At 52.2% G+C, this 16,347-nt stretch overlaps 5 protein-coding genes across 5 annotated transcripts; 2 read left to right on the top strand and 3 right to left on the bottom strand.

Moving 5' to 3' along the window:
- Positions 1–272: 272 nt before the first annotated feature.
- M421DRAFT_2441 (uncharacterized protein) lies at positions 273–617 on the bottom strand (the record flags this gene model as incomplete). The annotated part of the gene is made up of 1 exon (XM_033588528.1): positions 273–617. The coding sequence occupies one exon, from the start codon at positions 615–617 to the stop codon at positions 273–275; it is 345 nt and encodes a 114-aa protein (XP_033452065.1).
- Positions 618–1,043: 426 nt separating this feature from the next.
- Positions 1,044–4,764, bottom strand: M421DRAFT_2440 (NAD(P) transhydrogenase mitochondrial precursor; the record flags this gene model as incomplete). The annotated part of the gene is made up of 8 exons (XM_033588525.1): positions 1,044–1,084; positions 1,135–1,567; positions 1,620–2,907; positions 2,958–3,303; positions 3,351–3,729; positions 3,778–3,840; positions 3,889–3,982; positions 4,034–4,764. 8 exons carry the CDS (start codon positions 4,762–4,764, stop codon positions 1,044–1,046), a joined length of 3,375 nt encoding a protein of 1,124 aa, XP_033452064.1.
- A 4,726-nt stretch (positions 4,765–9,490) lies between these two features.
- On the top strand, positions 9,491–11,481 carry M421DRAFT_417564 (uncharacterized protein). Its single transcript, XM_033591514.1, has one exon. It carries the CDS (start codon positions 9,523–9,525, stop codon positions 11,080–11,082), a length of 1,560 nt encoding a protein of 519 aa, XP_033452063.1. The 5' UTR covers positions 9,491–9,522; the 3' UTR covers positions 11,083–11,481.
- Positions 11,482–12,338: 857 nt separating this feature from the next.
- M421DRAFT_321255 (uncharacterized protein) lies at positions 12,339–12,746 on the top strand. The gene has a single exon (XM_033589294.1). It carries the CDS (start codon positions 12,377–12,379, stop codon positions 12,650–12,652), a length of 276 nt encoding a protein of 91 aa, XP_033452062.1. The 5' UTR covers positions 12,339–12,376; the 3' UTR covers positions 12,653–12,746.
- A 584-nt stretch (positions 12,747–13,330) lies between these two features.
- Positions 13,331–15,668, bottom strand: M421DRAFT_417563 (arginyl-tRNA synthetase). Its single transcript, XM_033591513.1, has 2 exons — positions 14,421–15,668; positions 13,331–14,369 (listed from the first exon to the last, which is right to left on the bottom strand). The coding sequence occupies exons 1-2, from the start codon at positions 15,630–15,632 to the stop codon at positions 13,341–13,343; spliced, it is 2,241 nt and encodes a 746-aa protein (XP_033452061.1). The 5' UTR covers positions 15,633–15,668; the 3' UTR covers positions 13,331–13,340.
- Positions 15,669–16,347: the final 679 nt, after the last annotated feature.

Raw genomic sequence — 16,347 nt, 5'->3', positions numbered from 1 at the left:
GAACTGGATAATCGGCATAGGTTTGCCAGCCAGTACGGATATCCTCCCACTTCTTACAAAGCCGATATGTATGTACAACTCCAACCATCTATCCGCAGCATCGCTGCATATTCTAGTGTATTGTATGGATAGGGACGGCGTTGGATCACACATCGGGTTGGAACGACTCAGCGTCACAAGAAAGCACGTAGATGAACGGCATAGCTTTCATAATGCATTACTCTCACTCTCGTCAACCGTTGAGCCTTGTCCCATCTAACATGTCGAACGATCTAATCATCAGCCTTGCCAACCTTGATCTCCAATACCCCACTCTTCGGATCCTTCTTCAGCAACTCCAGTAGCGCAGGGAAATTTTCATCCGTCACAACTGTGTACTCGGGCCACACCTTCAGGTCGTACTCCTTGCTGCTCCAGTGGATCCGGAACTCCTGGATCTGCTCCTTTGCCTCGGCACTCTTGTACTTGCCCATGAACTCGGCGCAGTTAGGCGATGAGGAGAGCGTAGTAGTAATTTGCTTGTTCAGTGCTTTGAGACTGTGTTTGCTGGACGAGTCGAGCGTAATGAACTCGTGGCGGTTGGAGGGCGGAATCGTGAAGAGCAGGGGGAAGGACATTGTTACGGTTTGTGTTGGTCTGGCAGCTGTCAGTGAGCTGCGCGCATGCGCTTCGACTTTGCAGCGGCCTACAATTTGTCCGAGAGTTGGTGAGCTATACAACGGTTGTTAGTACCAACGGCGCGTGTCAGAAGTATCTACACGAGTCGCCGATCCGGGGCAGCACGACCTAAATCACCTTTCATACGTAAATCGCGGGCAGGATTTCAAGCTTCAGCTGTGATAATAGGTTACGTCATTCAACAAGGATAGCGGCCATTGGCGAAGCTGCAGGGGGGCCATTTGGACAAACGAACATGGATGCGGGGGTGCCACGCGAGGCTCACCGTTCATCACGATGTGCACACGTGGATTTGCGACAGTAATCGTATGCAATCTAGACACAGTAGGGGAGATAACGCCAACATTGCAGATTCACCACCTTCCTCAGAGACCCTTGATTTTCTCCTCCAACGCGCGTTTGATGGCTGTGTTGCGATCAGTAGGCATCTCAATATTATCGCACTTGGGGACTTACCGTTGCAGCTGTCATTGGCGTCGCCGAACAGCATCTTCGTGTTCTCCATGTAAAACATTGGATTTGGCACGTCCGCATATCCACTGGCCATGCCCCTCTTCATAATAATGACCTGCTTGCTCTTCCAAGCGTGCAAGACCGGCATGCCAGCGATGGCAGATCCAGGCTCAAGGGCAATAGGATTGACCGTGTCGTTCGCACCAATTACGAGCGTAACATCGGTTTCAGGGAAGTCATCGTTGATCTCGTCCATTTCCAGCACGATGTCGTACGGCACACTGGCTTCGGCAAGCAGCACGTTGCATTGACCTGGCATGCGACCTGCGACTGGATGGATGGCGAAGCGCACGTTGATACCCTTGGCGCGGAGGGCCTTGACGAAGTCAGAGATCGCGTACTGTGCCTTCGCGACAGCCATTCCGTATCCAACGACCTGTAGTCCGGTGAGTATGTTTCTGCATCTTTGGAGCGAAGTGTTAACTTACGATTATAACATTCTCAGCATTCACTAATGCCTCCGCTGTCTCTTCAGAGGTGGTCCTGGTGATTTCGCCCTCGATCTTTGTCTGTGTCTGAGGTGTTGCAGCTATGCCTCCAAACAGCACATTGGTGAGCGATCTGTTCATGGCCACACACATAATGTACGAGAGAATCGAGCCCGAGACGCCGATAAGGGCGCCGACTGTGGTAAGCAAAGAGTTGTCTAACATGAAGCCCTCAGCAACGAGAGCGAATCCAGAGTATGCGTTCAGCACTGTGATGACGACGGGCATGTCCGCGCCACCGATGGCTGCTGTGGTAGTGTAGCCTTGGATGAAACTCAGTACCGCGTTGCCGCACAGACAAGCTGCGCCAATGAGGGGAGCTCCAGGTGCATATGCCAGGAACGCTCCTAGAGTGGCAAAGTTCGCGCCCAGGAGGGTGCTGTTGACAAGATGTCGTCCAGGAAGAACCAAGGGTTTCGACGACATCTTCGCTGCCAGCTTCAAGAAGGCAACGATACTTCCAGTGAATGTCACACCACCAATCAAAACGCCAAGGTAAGCGCTGACCAAGTGCAGAGTGGAGATATCACCAGTGTGACCGACAACACTACCGATGCTAGTAAGCACAGCCGCGAGACCGACGACTGAGTGCAGCGCGGCAACTGTCTGCGGAAGCGAAGTGGGCGTGATACGCTTGCCGATCGCAAGTCCAGCAATGGTACCAATGGCAGCGACTCCAGCAAACTGTACGAGTACCTCGTTTGAGAAGCCGACTGCGGCCAAAGAAGCGAGGATACCGGACATAACACCGAGTATACCGAGCAAGTTACCGCGACGGGCAGTGACCTGCGAAGCCAGACCAGAGAGCGAAGTCACACAAAGTACGCTGCTGACCAGGTACCCAGCCTGTACCAGTCCAGCCATTCCTGTCGAGACTGCAGCGACATAACCTCCGCCAAAGATGACAGCAGGAATTGCGTATAGCCATGGATACTCAGGAGGGTCCGTTGGGCGTTTGAACATATCCAACATGCGCTTGGTGATCATGAAGCCTCCTGCGACGTTGACAGATGCGAGCAAAACGGACAGAGAACCGAGAGCCTGGGGGATAGTGCCCGGTAAGTAGCCCCCGCCCATGACGAAGAGGCCACCAATCCCGACCATACCAGAGATGGCGTTGGTGACACTCATAAGCGGAGAGTGAAGGGCCGGTGCAACTCCCCAGACGACGCGGTAGCCGATCAGACTAGCCAGGGCGAATGTGAAAGCGTTGGACATGAAGAGTGGCCTGCTTTGCGTGAGTGATTGGACCCGCCGCGATGTGAAAGTGGGCCTTACGAAGTGTACTTGCCGAGAGCAAGGGCAGTAGTCATGCCAGCAGTTAAAGTTGCGACTTGACGAGACTGGGTCTGCCAAGGTGTCAAAGCAACGATGTTTGCGACCTGATCGGCACGCGAAGGCGCAGGCTTGGCTTGCGCTGGTGGACCTGCAGGTCGAGGAGCAGGGGGGAGAATCTTTCCATCATACGTGACAATAGAGCCGCGTGTGACCTCATCGGTCAGATCGATGTCGTAGTACTTCTCTCTCTTGTCTTTTGGCACCAGAGAGAATAGCAGCTTAGTCACATTGTTAGAGTAGAGCGTAGATGACTGCGTAGGCAGACGAGATGGGAGATCAGTATAGCCTACACCGCGATCAATTTTGACTCATGAATGCATTGAAAATACTTACCAATAACAGTTACGTCTTTATATCTGGTCAGCTCTCCGGGCACGGTCGCTTCGCAGTTGCCACCTGCCTCAGCTGCGAGATCCACAACCACGGATCCGGGATGCATTGCTGCCAGCATCTGCTTCGTAATGAGTTTTGGCGCAGGCTTTCCAGGTATAAGAGCAGTGGTGATGACAATATCGACTTCTCGACACTGCTCATAGAAGAGCTTCATCTCGGCCTCGATGAATTCCTTTGACATCACTTTGGCATAGCCGCCAGCTCCGTCTCCGGCTTCTTCGATTTCGACCTCGATGAATTCAGCACCAAGAGATTGGACTTGTTCACGAGCTGCCGAGCGAGTGTCGAATCCACGGACAATGGCGCCCATGCGACGTGCCTAAAATCTTGTCAGTCATCATTCAGCTTTCCCAACTTTCAAGCTCACAGTTGCAATGGCACTTAAGCCTGCGACACCGGCACCGATTACCAGAACTTTGCAAGGTGGGATCTGGGATTAGTCAGTACACTTCTATCGCAGTTACAACAGGGTTTTCACTTTTCCAGCGGCGGTTGTCTGACCGGTCAGGAAACGTCCGAAGTGGTTCGAGGCTTCCAAAACGGCCTTGTATCCAGCAATGTTGGCCATTGAACTATCTCACGGTCAGCGAATCATGTCCATAAGACAGTAAGCTGACACTGACCTCAAAGCATCGAAAACCTGGGCTCGAGAAATACGAGGAACCATATCCATGGCGAATGCAGTAGCCTTTCGCGATGCAATGCGGTCTACAATATGCTTGTTCTGTACAGGGTAGAGAAAAGAAATGACAGTAGCACCTTCACGGATGGCATCGACTTCACTATCTTCTCCATCAATGCTTAGAGGCCTGACCTTTAGCATGATGTCAGCCTCGGAAAAGACGCTCCTACGGTCGACAGTCTTAGCGCCTGCCTGCTCGTACGCCTCGTCGGTGAATTGAGCTTCGGCACCAGCACCACGCTCAATGAGGACGCGTGAGAACCCTTTCTTGAGCAGAAGTTTGACATTTTGCGGTGTGATGGCAACTCTGCGTTCGCCTGGGAAGCTCTCTTTGGGAACACCGATAGTCAGGTTCGAGTAGGGTCCAGCGCTGAATGGCGGTGTGGTAGGGGTCTCCTCGTCGTGCGGCTCCGCTGCAGCATGAGATGCAAAGCGCGTCACGGCTGCACTCTGGACCTTGGTGATACGCTGCTGCAAGCTCAATGGACGTAGACGAGCTAAGCTCCAGATGCTTGCACCCGGCTGTTGGTGATGCTTGGAGTGATACTCATGCTGCAAGACTGGTGCTGCTCGAGCGTTGAAGAAGGAAGCGCAAAGATTGAGGCCACCGTGACTGCCCTGCGTGCGAACAGCAAGCCTATAGCCCGCAATGCAGCTGGCAGGCGCGCTCATGTTGCTATCTCAGGAAGGAACGGGCCAGGAGAGATGTCTAAGGACCCGCATCCGATGGCAGACAGCCGTTGCAACACGTGCTTTGCTGGGGAGTAGGTGCGATGTGGGAGATACCCAAGTGCCACGGGTTGCGAAACTAAGGTACATAAGGGTTGTACCTTTGGGCGCGTCTCGCGTTCTATTTTCCCGCTTAGCCCGGCTTCCCCGCACATCTACCCCATGCTTCGAGCTCCCGCCAACATGCTGCAAAGGCGCTCAGCTCAGGGTCTTGAGCCCCATGAACTCTGCGAGGACCTGGGCTGTTGGGTTTCCCTCGCAATCTTCTCACTTCTTCCATACACTGCAGTCGAACAACGATCGAACGCTAGAGCCCTAGATGACGTCGCCCGCTCGCTACCCCAGACGTTCATACGATGATCACGAGCGGCGGGCCCGGCTGTCGCAAGACCCGCCCTCCTTCCTGAATGAGCGACTTGGGCCCTACACGTGAGGTGGATGCCCAGGCATCCTTCCGCGTGACCCGTCAGCGCAACCCATCAATTTGATGCATTCTGATGAATGCAGTCGTTCAAACGGGTGATTGTCAAATTAATCCGATATGATTGGCGCATTTGTCCCAGAACCTCTCTCGAGTCTCCATGACCATCAGATCAAGACAGCTCTTCCACAGACTAGATGTAAGTTGAGGCTGCTAAACAACCATATTGGCAGGTAGAGGTCTTCGTCGATACAGGAGCTGCAGGCTGTCCAACTGACCCAGGAACCCTTTAAGACCATCACCAGCAATTTCACGTCTACTGTATCAAGCTCCTGTGCGATGCCTTTCATTGGGCATAAGTGAGTCTTGCAGATAAGGTACTTCCATGGCAGACTTTGAGGTGTCTGAAAGCCTCCAGGGTATATGTTGACACAAAAATCACAAAAGGAGTCGAGCCAACAGACTCTCGCATCTTCGAATAGAGAAGATGGCTTTTCGAACATCGATGCACTGAGCGAATGGTGCAGATGTCTCTAGCATATTTTGGAGAGAAATTTGAGCATCTTCAGTGTACATTAAGAACACATGTTGAGCCGAGACCTCAAGAGCCCTTGATTTCCGAGTGGCACATTCGGACTCGGTAGCTTGGCGTCAAAGGTGTCAGTGCGGTGAAGCCAGTCCTCAAGGCTGCTGACGCCGTTGAGGGTGAGGACACACTCGACCTTGCCTACCCTTCGCAGTTGACGGGTTGTTGAGATCCTCATGCTTGTCCATCTCTTAGTGGATGCCTCGCCTCCGGACGTCTTGGAGCCTTCAACCCGCTGCCTTGCTCGTTAATCGGCTCTAATGATGGGCGTTGTGGTCAAGATCTAGGTCACCGCCCCCGTGAACTTGCATTGACAAGCTTGTTCTCGTACTTGTTCAAATATTTTCTGATCTCTCGAGATCATTTCCATGTATCGCTTGACTCTTTTCTGGCTCTTTGGCTTGCACCTGGGTGTTGTGGTTCATCTGCGTCATTTTTGAAATTTTCAGTATGATCCTTGCACCTTGGTGCTCACGTTTATCTGGATTGAAAATTATTTAGTGCCGACGCCTGCTTTGACCCTGATCTCTTGACATCAATTTACTCAAATAAACGCTCACAAGGCGATCCTATCACTCGGCTTTGGCTGTTCCCACTCGGTGGATGAAATGCTCACGACGGGCTTATATTTGTAATGTTGACGTGTGACTTCAATGTGCAGACTGACTGCTTAGTACCTACATATGATATGCTATTGAGAATATTGAATTACTCACTCTGAAGATGCCATCTACTCGATGTGATCGTTCCGTACCACGTGTCAGAGGAAGTGAGGTTGGACCAGGCTGTAACGACTAGTAAGCCCAAGACGAATTACCCTCCAAGACACGCTCCAAGTGATTTCTTATGCTGTTCAAGAAGTGATGATTTATAATTGTCCGTTCAGGATAACGAACTTATACTTCAGGTTGCACCCCTTGCAACTTGGCGCACATTACGCCCAGCGAAGTGCGTTCGTGGATCCGACCGATAGAAGCATATCCAATACAATAATTCAAAGAAGTGTCTTAGTGCATTTTTTCACGATGCGAGCACAAGAAAGATTGCGACAGCTATCAGCACCGTAGGCGCTTGCTGGATCTAGATGAGACCCAGGCGCCTGGGGCTCAGCCAAAGGTCAAATGTCATATAAGTTGCATAACTACTCAAGGTGTGGCTCGGCCGGGTACCGGTATATCGACTGGGCCAAGCGAGGCTAAGGTGAGCATAGTCCTCTATTTTCATTGTTTGGCATTATCTGCAATAGAAGCGAAGGACTGGGCTACAGAGCCATAAGACTGAAATTCAAGCGAAGAGACATCGAGCTTCAATTTTCGCGCTTCGGAGGAAGGATGTTGCCGGGACCTGGGCTTGGAGACCCTGGCGTGACAGTTCTTTGTTCAGTCGCGTGGAGTCGTGTGGCCGGTTGCAGTGCTGCTTTAGCAATCAAGTCAGGGTTCTGAAAGAACACCACAGTGGGTAACGGGAGCACCAGATGAAAGAGTATGCCCGAGACTACTCAACAGAGGGAGGTTGGATTTTTCCTTCGGGAAAAATTCCTTCGAGAAAAAAGAGACGGACAACCTTCTATGTAGTTGTGATGTCAAGCACGCGCAGCAGGTAGAGCAAGCGAAAAAAATCGACATCGTCCTCATGCACTCGTACACTGCCGCTGAATCGAGGACTAATTCCTATCGATAGCGTGCTGGTATGTAAAACAGTTGCTGCAGGTATGGATCGAGAACGATAGGCGGCGCAGCTGAGGAGCGGGTTCGATCTCACGATCGGTACGAAAGGCCTGAATGGAGGCTCTCGTGCCCGCAGCGAGGCTACGGAGACGCTAGTGCGGTCTGAAACTGCACTCTTCCAATTATTCACCGGCCGGCTCGGCAGAATGTGGTCAATAGCTTCTTCGCTAGCCAAGAAAGTTGAGCGGCTAAGGTGTCCGGCAGCATTTCGACGTTCTTAGAGGGACGATGTTATGCATGGCGACGATAGGCGAGCGATAGGCAAACCTCAGCTCCAAGGAATCTCTCCGTAGACACGTGCTGATTGTACGGCCTGCCCAACGTTTGTTTAGTGCGACTTCAGACTGTTGAAACTCTGCGAGGGGTATCGATACTGGGGTAGACCGGTCGTCACTGTTCATGCCATTAGGGAAAATCTCGCTACTGTGGCTGGGCTCTGGTCGGCCTCGCTGTGTATCATGCTGTTCGGCGAGCAGTTCACCAAACTTTGAGTCTACTGGTGCTTTGGACGGCCATAGTCAGGGGGAAGACCATGAGCGGGCGCTAGGCTAAGATCAATGATTTCTGTTTCAGCCGCTAGACTAGTTGGAGCCTCTGGGCCCGCTTTTTGACAGCTTAGCACCTGCAACTCCGAGAGACGATACAGGCCAGCCTCCCTCGGGCCCTTACACTGACGGCACAACAACCGATGTGGGTACACTCGGACTGTTGTTGGCGAACGGTAGGTACGTCTAGTCCCTGACCTAGGAGAGACATCACACGATCGCCGCATCACGGATCTGAGCGCTCAGCCCCAATTGATCAGGGTCGGCTGCTGTGCATATGCACTCACGTATGTAGTCCCATGAGATAACAGCATTGATGCAAACAATAAGCAGGTACTTTTGTCAATTGCCGACTTCGATTCAAGGATCACACGTGTTAGACGAAGATCTCCCGCCTAGCCCCTGTACCAAGACCAGTCACAACGCCAACATCTACCTACCTGAGCGGTCCTTCACTTATGGGAAGATGTTGGGTTTACAAGTCCCGCACGGACAACAACTGCCCCACAAACTACCTTTGGGTCCCGGAGATCGACTCGACGGCTTCGCACGGCGACTGTTCCAGCTTCTGAAAATCAACCACATCAATGAGAGAAAGCCACGAAATAGCCACACGTGTGTAAGCATCGTAGCGCCGGACAAGCCTTGTGAGCTGTCTCCGCTGCTCGCCACCACAGATATATCCAGACCCTAGTCGTGATCCCTTCCAAGATACCTCTTAGTTCCAGATCTTCGCCACTGAGGCTGTCAAGGGTCTTAGCGAGCATAGGTCTATACCACAAACGCAGGATCAAGGGCTCTGTGATACATCAGAACGGCCTCGTGCAATTGCAACCCAGCAAAATTTCTACCGATTTCAAGGTCGTGACAGAAATAACTTCTGCATCTGTGTAGGGCGTGGGCTTCACAACATCAGTAGAACGCCAATGTACAGGATGACGTGCTGATGCCCCCAAGAATAATGCCTCGGCGTTTCAACAGCTCCAATGTACCTATCTCAGAGAGACCACTCTAGGGCAGAAGGTTTGCTTTGCGAGTACAAGTGCCAGAGGAACTATTGATTTGGCAAACAGCGGTTTTGGGGCTACTCGGTTAGCGCAGTCATGAAACATCGAAACAGGATGGCCAAAAATATCCAAAGCCTTCGCTGCTCGGTTCAGCCTTACCGCTAACCCAATCTTTATCGGACTATTCATTCGCTTGAGGTATAATAGCGCTTTGACGGCACGTTATTGGCGACCAGGCCAGGTACCTGCATAAGCGCTGCACGTCGAGAGCTGTTTGTGGCCATTTGTCCCGAAAGCTTGCCTCTTCTGGCCTGTCAGAGATGCGCGCTATTGTACTCGACTACAGCGGGAGTCCACCAGCCACATGGAAGGCCCAGCGTACCGGCGATTTGCGTGCCTCCGCAGTGGCATCAAAATGGAATCAGTCAGTTTGCCCAAGCCAGCTCTGGACTTAGATTCCAAGTATATAAGGATCCCAATTCACCTGGTCATCGATATCATCACTACCGGTCTCACACCACAGTCTCTCACTACTTCCTTCTTCAACCCTCTTTACACAGGCTCAATACCTCAATCACTCGCTATGCGTTACGCAATCGTCCTCGGGGCTGCTGCCCTCGTTGCCGCCAGCCCGGCTCCCCAAGCTTTCGACCCTGCTGGTCTTGATGCCGTCGCCACTATCACTCAGGGTCCTCCTGTCGGTGTCGGCCCTGCTCAGGAGACTGCTTACAAGCAGTCTGTTGCTCAGGTTCAGGCTGCTGCCGCTGTCACCGGCGGCGCCACCGCCCAGGCTGCTAAGATCAAGAGGGACGCCGATGACCTCGAGAAGCGCACCTTCTGGTGGTGGTGGAACCCCGTCAAGCAGAACAACCCTGCCCCCCAGCCCAGCGTGACCACCACCACCACCGCTGCGCAGCAGACTGCCCCGCCCACAACTACATCCGCCGCTACTGGCACCCAGACCACCAAAGCTCCTTCTACCACTGACGGTGTCGTTCCCTCCTCTTGCACTCCTGTCAATTGGGTCAACACATACGCCTTCACCTCCGATCCTGCCTGTCCCACCGCTATCGAGGTCGGCACCTACTGCGGGTTCATCAACCCCGATGACCCATGTGCTCCTCAGCCCGCCGGAAAGGGTACTCCTCCCAAAGATGACACCGTCGATGGCTTCTACAACAACGCCGACTACAAGCAGATGGCTGTCTCGGCCAAGACCCCCACTGGCTACGAGCAGGCTTTTGTCAACCTCCAAGGCTCTGTCACTGGCAACGGTTACCTCTCTTACAAGACTCTCGATAGCTACGACGTCGCTTCTTGCTCCAAGTTCTGCGATGACACCACTACCTGCACTGGCTTCAACATTTTCATTGAGCGTGATCCTAAGTGGAATCCGAGTCAGTGCTCCTGCACCAACCCTCCTTCCACCATCAACTACAAGTGCTCCATCTGGGGACAGAAGGTCTCCAAGGACTCTGCTACCAACACTGGCTCCACCCGTGATGACTTCAAGGTTGTTATCACTGCCTCCAACGGTTACAACAAGGGCACTTACACTCCTCCTACTCCTCCTTCCTGCAGCAAGCCCCAGAACTGCGGTAACAAGATCCACAACCAGCCCCGTTACTGCATGGGTCAGAAGACATTCCCCGGTCCTTTCGATCCTTCTATCTGCGCTGCCTACGCACAGAAGCAGAACGAGGTCAACCGCGCTAAGGGCATAATCGGCTCTTTCCTCTCCCTGCTTGGCTTGAACAAGGGTGGCTGCGTCCAGTTCCAGGCTGCTTACCTTGAGAAGGCCGGCAAGGGTTTCGGTACCCATTGTCGTCTCTTCACCCAGAAGTTCCAGCCTTCCCAGGCTACTCTCGACATTTCTGTCGGCTCCTCCGGCTGGGGTTGCCAGAAGTCGTTCACCTTCGACGTTGATGTCAACGCCAGCTTCAACTGGGGTGGCTGGTCCAAGAAGAAGAACTGAGCACTTCGAGTAGGTTTGCTCGCAAAGCTTAGATGACTTTCAGCAGATACGCATATATTCGGCGCTTGGATTTGATTTTTGGTGGAGCAGTGGTCGAAGTAGGGATCTATGCTTTCTATTATCATGTGTACATATTCATGAGCCCTTGAGCTTATTGGCTCAACTGTCACGACGACATCGTAAAACTGTAGTGTGTGAGCATTTGCTGTTTAATGTATTAGTTTCGTTGAACGTTTGTGCCCTGAAATGCTACACGACTATGCATGCTCCATTGGCTGCTCTTAATGGTTGCGCCTATTTATCGATACTTTTCGTGGTTTCAGGCATCACCTTGTATTGATTCTGAGCACGCATGCCTGAAAGTTCGTCTCATCTTCAATAACACTAGTAATTATTTTCTTGGCACTTGATGGCATCTCAATTGACTTTCAAGCTATCACAAGTTTCGGAGGGCCACGACGTTTTCAACACGTCATTTTAAATGGAATTGCTTGATAGGTACCTTGTTGACGTCAGCCTCACGAAAGTTGCAGGACGCCAATGTATCCCTAAGGTCGCAAAAAGGGTGCTGAACTCAGGTTAGTTCTAGGATGTGCGCTGGTCATAATTTAGATTACGCCATGCTGCTCTATTCAAAGTCACGGAGCCGTCACCGTCATGTGCAAACAAGACATCATTTCCGACCCCATCGCATCCGATGACTCCTCTCTCCGCTCCCTCTGGAGGAGGATCCTACATGAAATACCCTATTAGGAAGCCTCGTGATATTGTGTCCACGTGGAATGCAAAGGATACCGTGTACAGGCTAGTTGGACGCGACAGCACCGCTGCTACCAACGAGGAACGTTATTTAATACAGTCCTCCTCATGTACGCCGGTCGTTCTGTATCCACAAACAACGCCCACTGTCGGACTTTACTCCTTGCGGTGCTTCTCAACTCTATTGGAGGGCTTATAGTTCCCGTCTTCGACAACAACTCTGACATCCGCGTCGTCTCCGTATGCATCTCGGGCACTGCCAGAACATCGCCACGGCCATCAATACCGTTGATACTGGCAGTGAGGAGGACTTCGTGCTCTCTGCCCGAGGGTCTCTTGTCAATTCCTTCCGACAGACTTTATATGCACTTCCTTCTGTCGACGTCACATGCATCAAACGCGGTAGGTCCGTGTCAGCCCACATTGCTGCTATGCAAGGATTTGCTTCGCTAGTCACTTTTCTTGCAAGAAAGAGTATTATAGAGAAAAATCGCGCCGTGATCGCTGTCCGCAGACCTCCCACCATCGAGGAGGAATGTGGCATCGGCCGCGTACCCTGTCTCTTTGTATTTTCGAGATCTTGGCAGAGCACGTGTGTGTACATGATTACGCCTCAGGAGTACAATACCTACTTCGCCACAGTCCATCTGCTTGCGTATGCAGGCTCTACTCATCGAAAAATTCCTTGATAATTGCCCCTGGCGTTCAAGCTTCCCATGTTCCGATCGTTTCTGGGTTGCTACGCATGTTCGCTTCGTGCTCTTGGAAGGATACCTGCGAGCCAGCGCCCACTGACCCTGGCCCAGTATAATCTCTCTGATAATGCCAACGCCATGTGGGCTAACTTCCCGACCCAAATCCGTCTCTACGAGAGCTCCATTCCCATTGAAAAAATCGACCCCACCGAGCGCACTGTCAAAGAGTAGAACGATAATACAACCGAACCGAGTCTCCAGATCAGAGATAATCACGGATCACGGGGTATGCAATAACTGGAAGTTACAATATTTGCGGACAGAAATAATTCTTTCTTCTCCTCACTTTGATCTCAGAGCCGTCTGAACAGACACTGCTTACGCAAGCTCGTTGAGAAACTTTTGTCCGCGAACACCTCGCCAAAGCGGCCCGGAAAATCACAATTGATCGATCATCATGCGGCGAAGAGTACCCACTCGATGCAAGCAGAACGTGTAAAGTGTGGTCCTGGATATACAAAATCTCGCGACTGCTAGGCGATGTTGCGATCCTTGAGAAGTCGGTTGCACGAACAAATCGCGGTACAAGGACGACCATTGTATGGCCATCCATGCTGTCACACCAAGGGCAGTTTTCATTGATAGGGCCCCAGAGGCGTACAATGCATGCTCAGATTATGCAGAACAAAAATCAGGGTTTGACGGATGTGATTTCTTTGTGTAAGATCTAGTCTTCGTGGTATCTTTTTCACATGGCCGGTGTACGAAAGTTCATCATCAGTGACAACATAGTACCGCAACATCTTACATCCTCTCGACAGGGCTGAGGCCAAGTACCCTCATGCCGTTGTTCAACACCTGCCTAGCCGCAACATACAACGCCAGCCTGGGGAGGTTGACCTTCTTATCGCTGGACACTACCTGAAGGTGATCGTAACTTGCGCTGACAGCGTGCGACATCTTAAAGAGGTATGTAAGGACGGTAGTGGGCTCCTGTGTTTTGAAGGTATTGAGAAATGTGTCGGGCCACGAAGCAAGCTGACGGATGAGGTCAACAGCGTGGGGCTCCTGGAGCTCGCTGAGGTCGACTGTGGTAAGGTCGATGTCCTTCAGCGAAGGATCGGCATCGACAGCCTTCCTGTAGATCGAGCACAAACGGGCGTGAGCGTACTGCAGGTACGGCCCTGTGTCACCCTCGAACGAGCACATGCGGTCCATGTCGAAGTTATAGTTGTTGATCCTCTTGCCCTTCATGTCCTGGACCATGACCGCGGAGATACCGAGGGTATCAGATGTCTTCTCTGGGTCCTCGACCTGCTCGTACTTGGCCTGGTTGCCGCGCATGACCTCGTGCATCTTCTCGCCGACGTCGCGAAGGATGTCGTCAAGGAACTTGGCAGTGCCCTTTCGTGTCGACATACCGAGGACCATACCGAAGTTGATGTGCTGAGAGATGGAGGAGATTTCCTTCCAGCCCATGAGCTCTTCGATCTTGAAGAGCTGGGCAAGGTGGAGATCTTGCTGCGACGCAACGACGTACATGAGCTTGTCGGGATGGTATGTCTGCATGCGCTCATACGCAGCACCAATGTCACGGGTGAGGTAGAGCGATGTGCCGTCCTTCTTCTGGACGACCGCCTTTCCGAGCTTCTTCGAGTGCTTGGTGAGGTCGACGATGACAGCGCCCTCAGAGTCCTCGCACACCTTCTTCTCCCACATGACCTTGACACCAAGGCCCATTGACTCGTCCTTAATCTGCGACTCTCCGCTGTATACGTCGTAGTGGATGTTCAGGCGGGCGTATGTCTGCTTGTACTTCTCGATCGACAGTTCCTGTACTTGTTAGTTCTTGGACATTTGACAGTATGATTCAGATTCACTCACTCGGAAACGTTTCCAGATGCCAATGGCCTTGGGCTCACCATCAACCATACCCTTGAAGTACTGCCTAGCCTTTTCGTCGATACCCTCGGTCTCGATCTTAGTGATCTCGGCCTCCTTTGCAGATGTGTCCTTGCCCTCCTCCTTGTCCTTAGCGACCTCGGCCTTGAGAGCCTTGGCCTTGTCTGCCTCATTCTTTTGAATGTTGCTGACCTTGACATAGATGTCGTAAAGGTGGCCAATAGGGTTCTTAACGAGCTCCTCTTCAGAGCCAAAGTAGTCAAAACCGATAGCCAAAACACCATACTGCTTGCCCCAATCACCAAGGTAGTTTAAACGGACGACATCCCAGCCCATGCCCTCGTAAAGGTTCGACAGGAAGCCACCGATGATTGTGGATCGCAAGTGACCGGCGTGGAAGGGCTTGGCGATGTTGGGCGAACTGAAGTCAATGACCATCTTCTTCTTTGTGCCATCTTCCTTTAATCCAAAGCTTTTATTGAAACCATAGCTCTGACCTGCCTTGAAGACCAAGGGGAGAACAATGGATGTGAGCGACTCAGGCTTGAAGAAGAAACCAACGAAAGTGCCGGTGACAACAGGCTTCTTAACAAGAGGGCTCTCAGGGAACTTGTCTGCCAGCTCCTGCGCGTACGCCTTCAGATCCTTGCCCTTGAGCCGTAGCGCAGGAACAGCAAGCTGCAGGTCGCCGTTCTCAGGCTTCGCTGTCCATGCAAGTGTGGGGTATATGATCTTCTTGTCGACGCCAGAGACCTCTGCCAGAAGCTCAGTGATGTGGCTTCGGTAAATGTCAAAAGGGTTCAGTTCAGGGTATGTGTTCGGCTCCTGGGGAACCTGCTCAAGGCCGAGGCCCTTGAGTGTCTTGCTGAGCTCCTCCATACTGAGTGCTGAGAGCGTTGACGCGTCGATATTGCCAAAAGGCGCGAAGGGTCGAGTGTCGGTTTGAGAGTAGTGGCGACGGGCTGTGCCGGCGATAAGCGGTCCGCGACTTTTGTATGCGCGTAATGAGAGGCGAGAGTGCGCGAGAGGATTGGTTCGCGAGCTATTTCGTGGGGAAGCTGCGACTGTGGTAGTGGATGTGACTGCCCAGGACTGAGTCAAGGAAAGGAAAATGCAATGAGTCGCCCACGGCCTACTGAAAGAGTGGGAGGAAGAACTGAAAAGATTGAGAGGGCCGCGAGTAAGGGCACGCATGCAGAGCAGAAAACCACTTGGTGGGGGCTATGCGTCAATGGAGGGGAACGCAGCAGACAAACGCGCTAACCACAAAAATTAATTAAGGCAAATGCCAAGGCGAGACTGGGGCTGATCTTTGGAGGCGAAGAGACGACAGCGCACATCCTTAACAGTTCCATAATCACGACCAATTGGTAAGTCTACAAGGGTTGCTGTATGCTTCGCCATCCTTGGTGATCGGCATCTCAGCGGCAACATCGTAGTATTTGTTGAGGTCATCAATGCCCCGGAATTGCGGAAAAGCACATTCAACTTCCCTGGCAATCCATCGAAGGTGTTACAACCGCATCGTGGAGTCCATGCTTGACATGGTATCTCGGATTCCCTTCTAGACTCCTAAGTACGCGCCCGCTTGTTGTCAACCCTGCTCGTGCATGTCTTCCTGCAGCCACCCCGGAACGTTGGCCCGCCGCATCTGATGGATCAAATTTCGTACAATCTCGTATGATGAAACGGCGTCGTTCTCGGATCGGCACGCAAAAGCAGATGTCAGTTCAGGTGCTTCTCGATGTCCGCTTGGCTTTGGTGGAAACTCGTTTTGGACATCCGGACGGACAGATTGGTTGGCTGTTCATCTACCAGGCCCGTTTCTCAAGAAGTAGAAACGACGACCGTTAGCGCTGTCCTTTCTAGACCATAAAGCGCAATCAAAGCTGGCGCCTCGGTATTCTAC

This window comes from Didymella exigua (genome assembly GCF_010094145.1).
Source record: "Didymella exigua CBS 183.55 unplaced genomic scaffold M421scaffold_5, whole genome shotgun sequence".
Lineage (NCBI taxonomy): Eukaryota > Fungi > Ascomycota > Dothideomycetes > Pleosporales > Didymellaceae > Didymella > Didymella exigua.
This window is presented reverse-complemented; position numbering and strand designations above follow the sequence as displayed.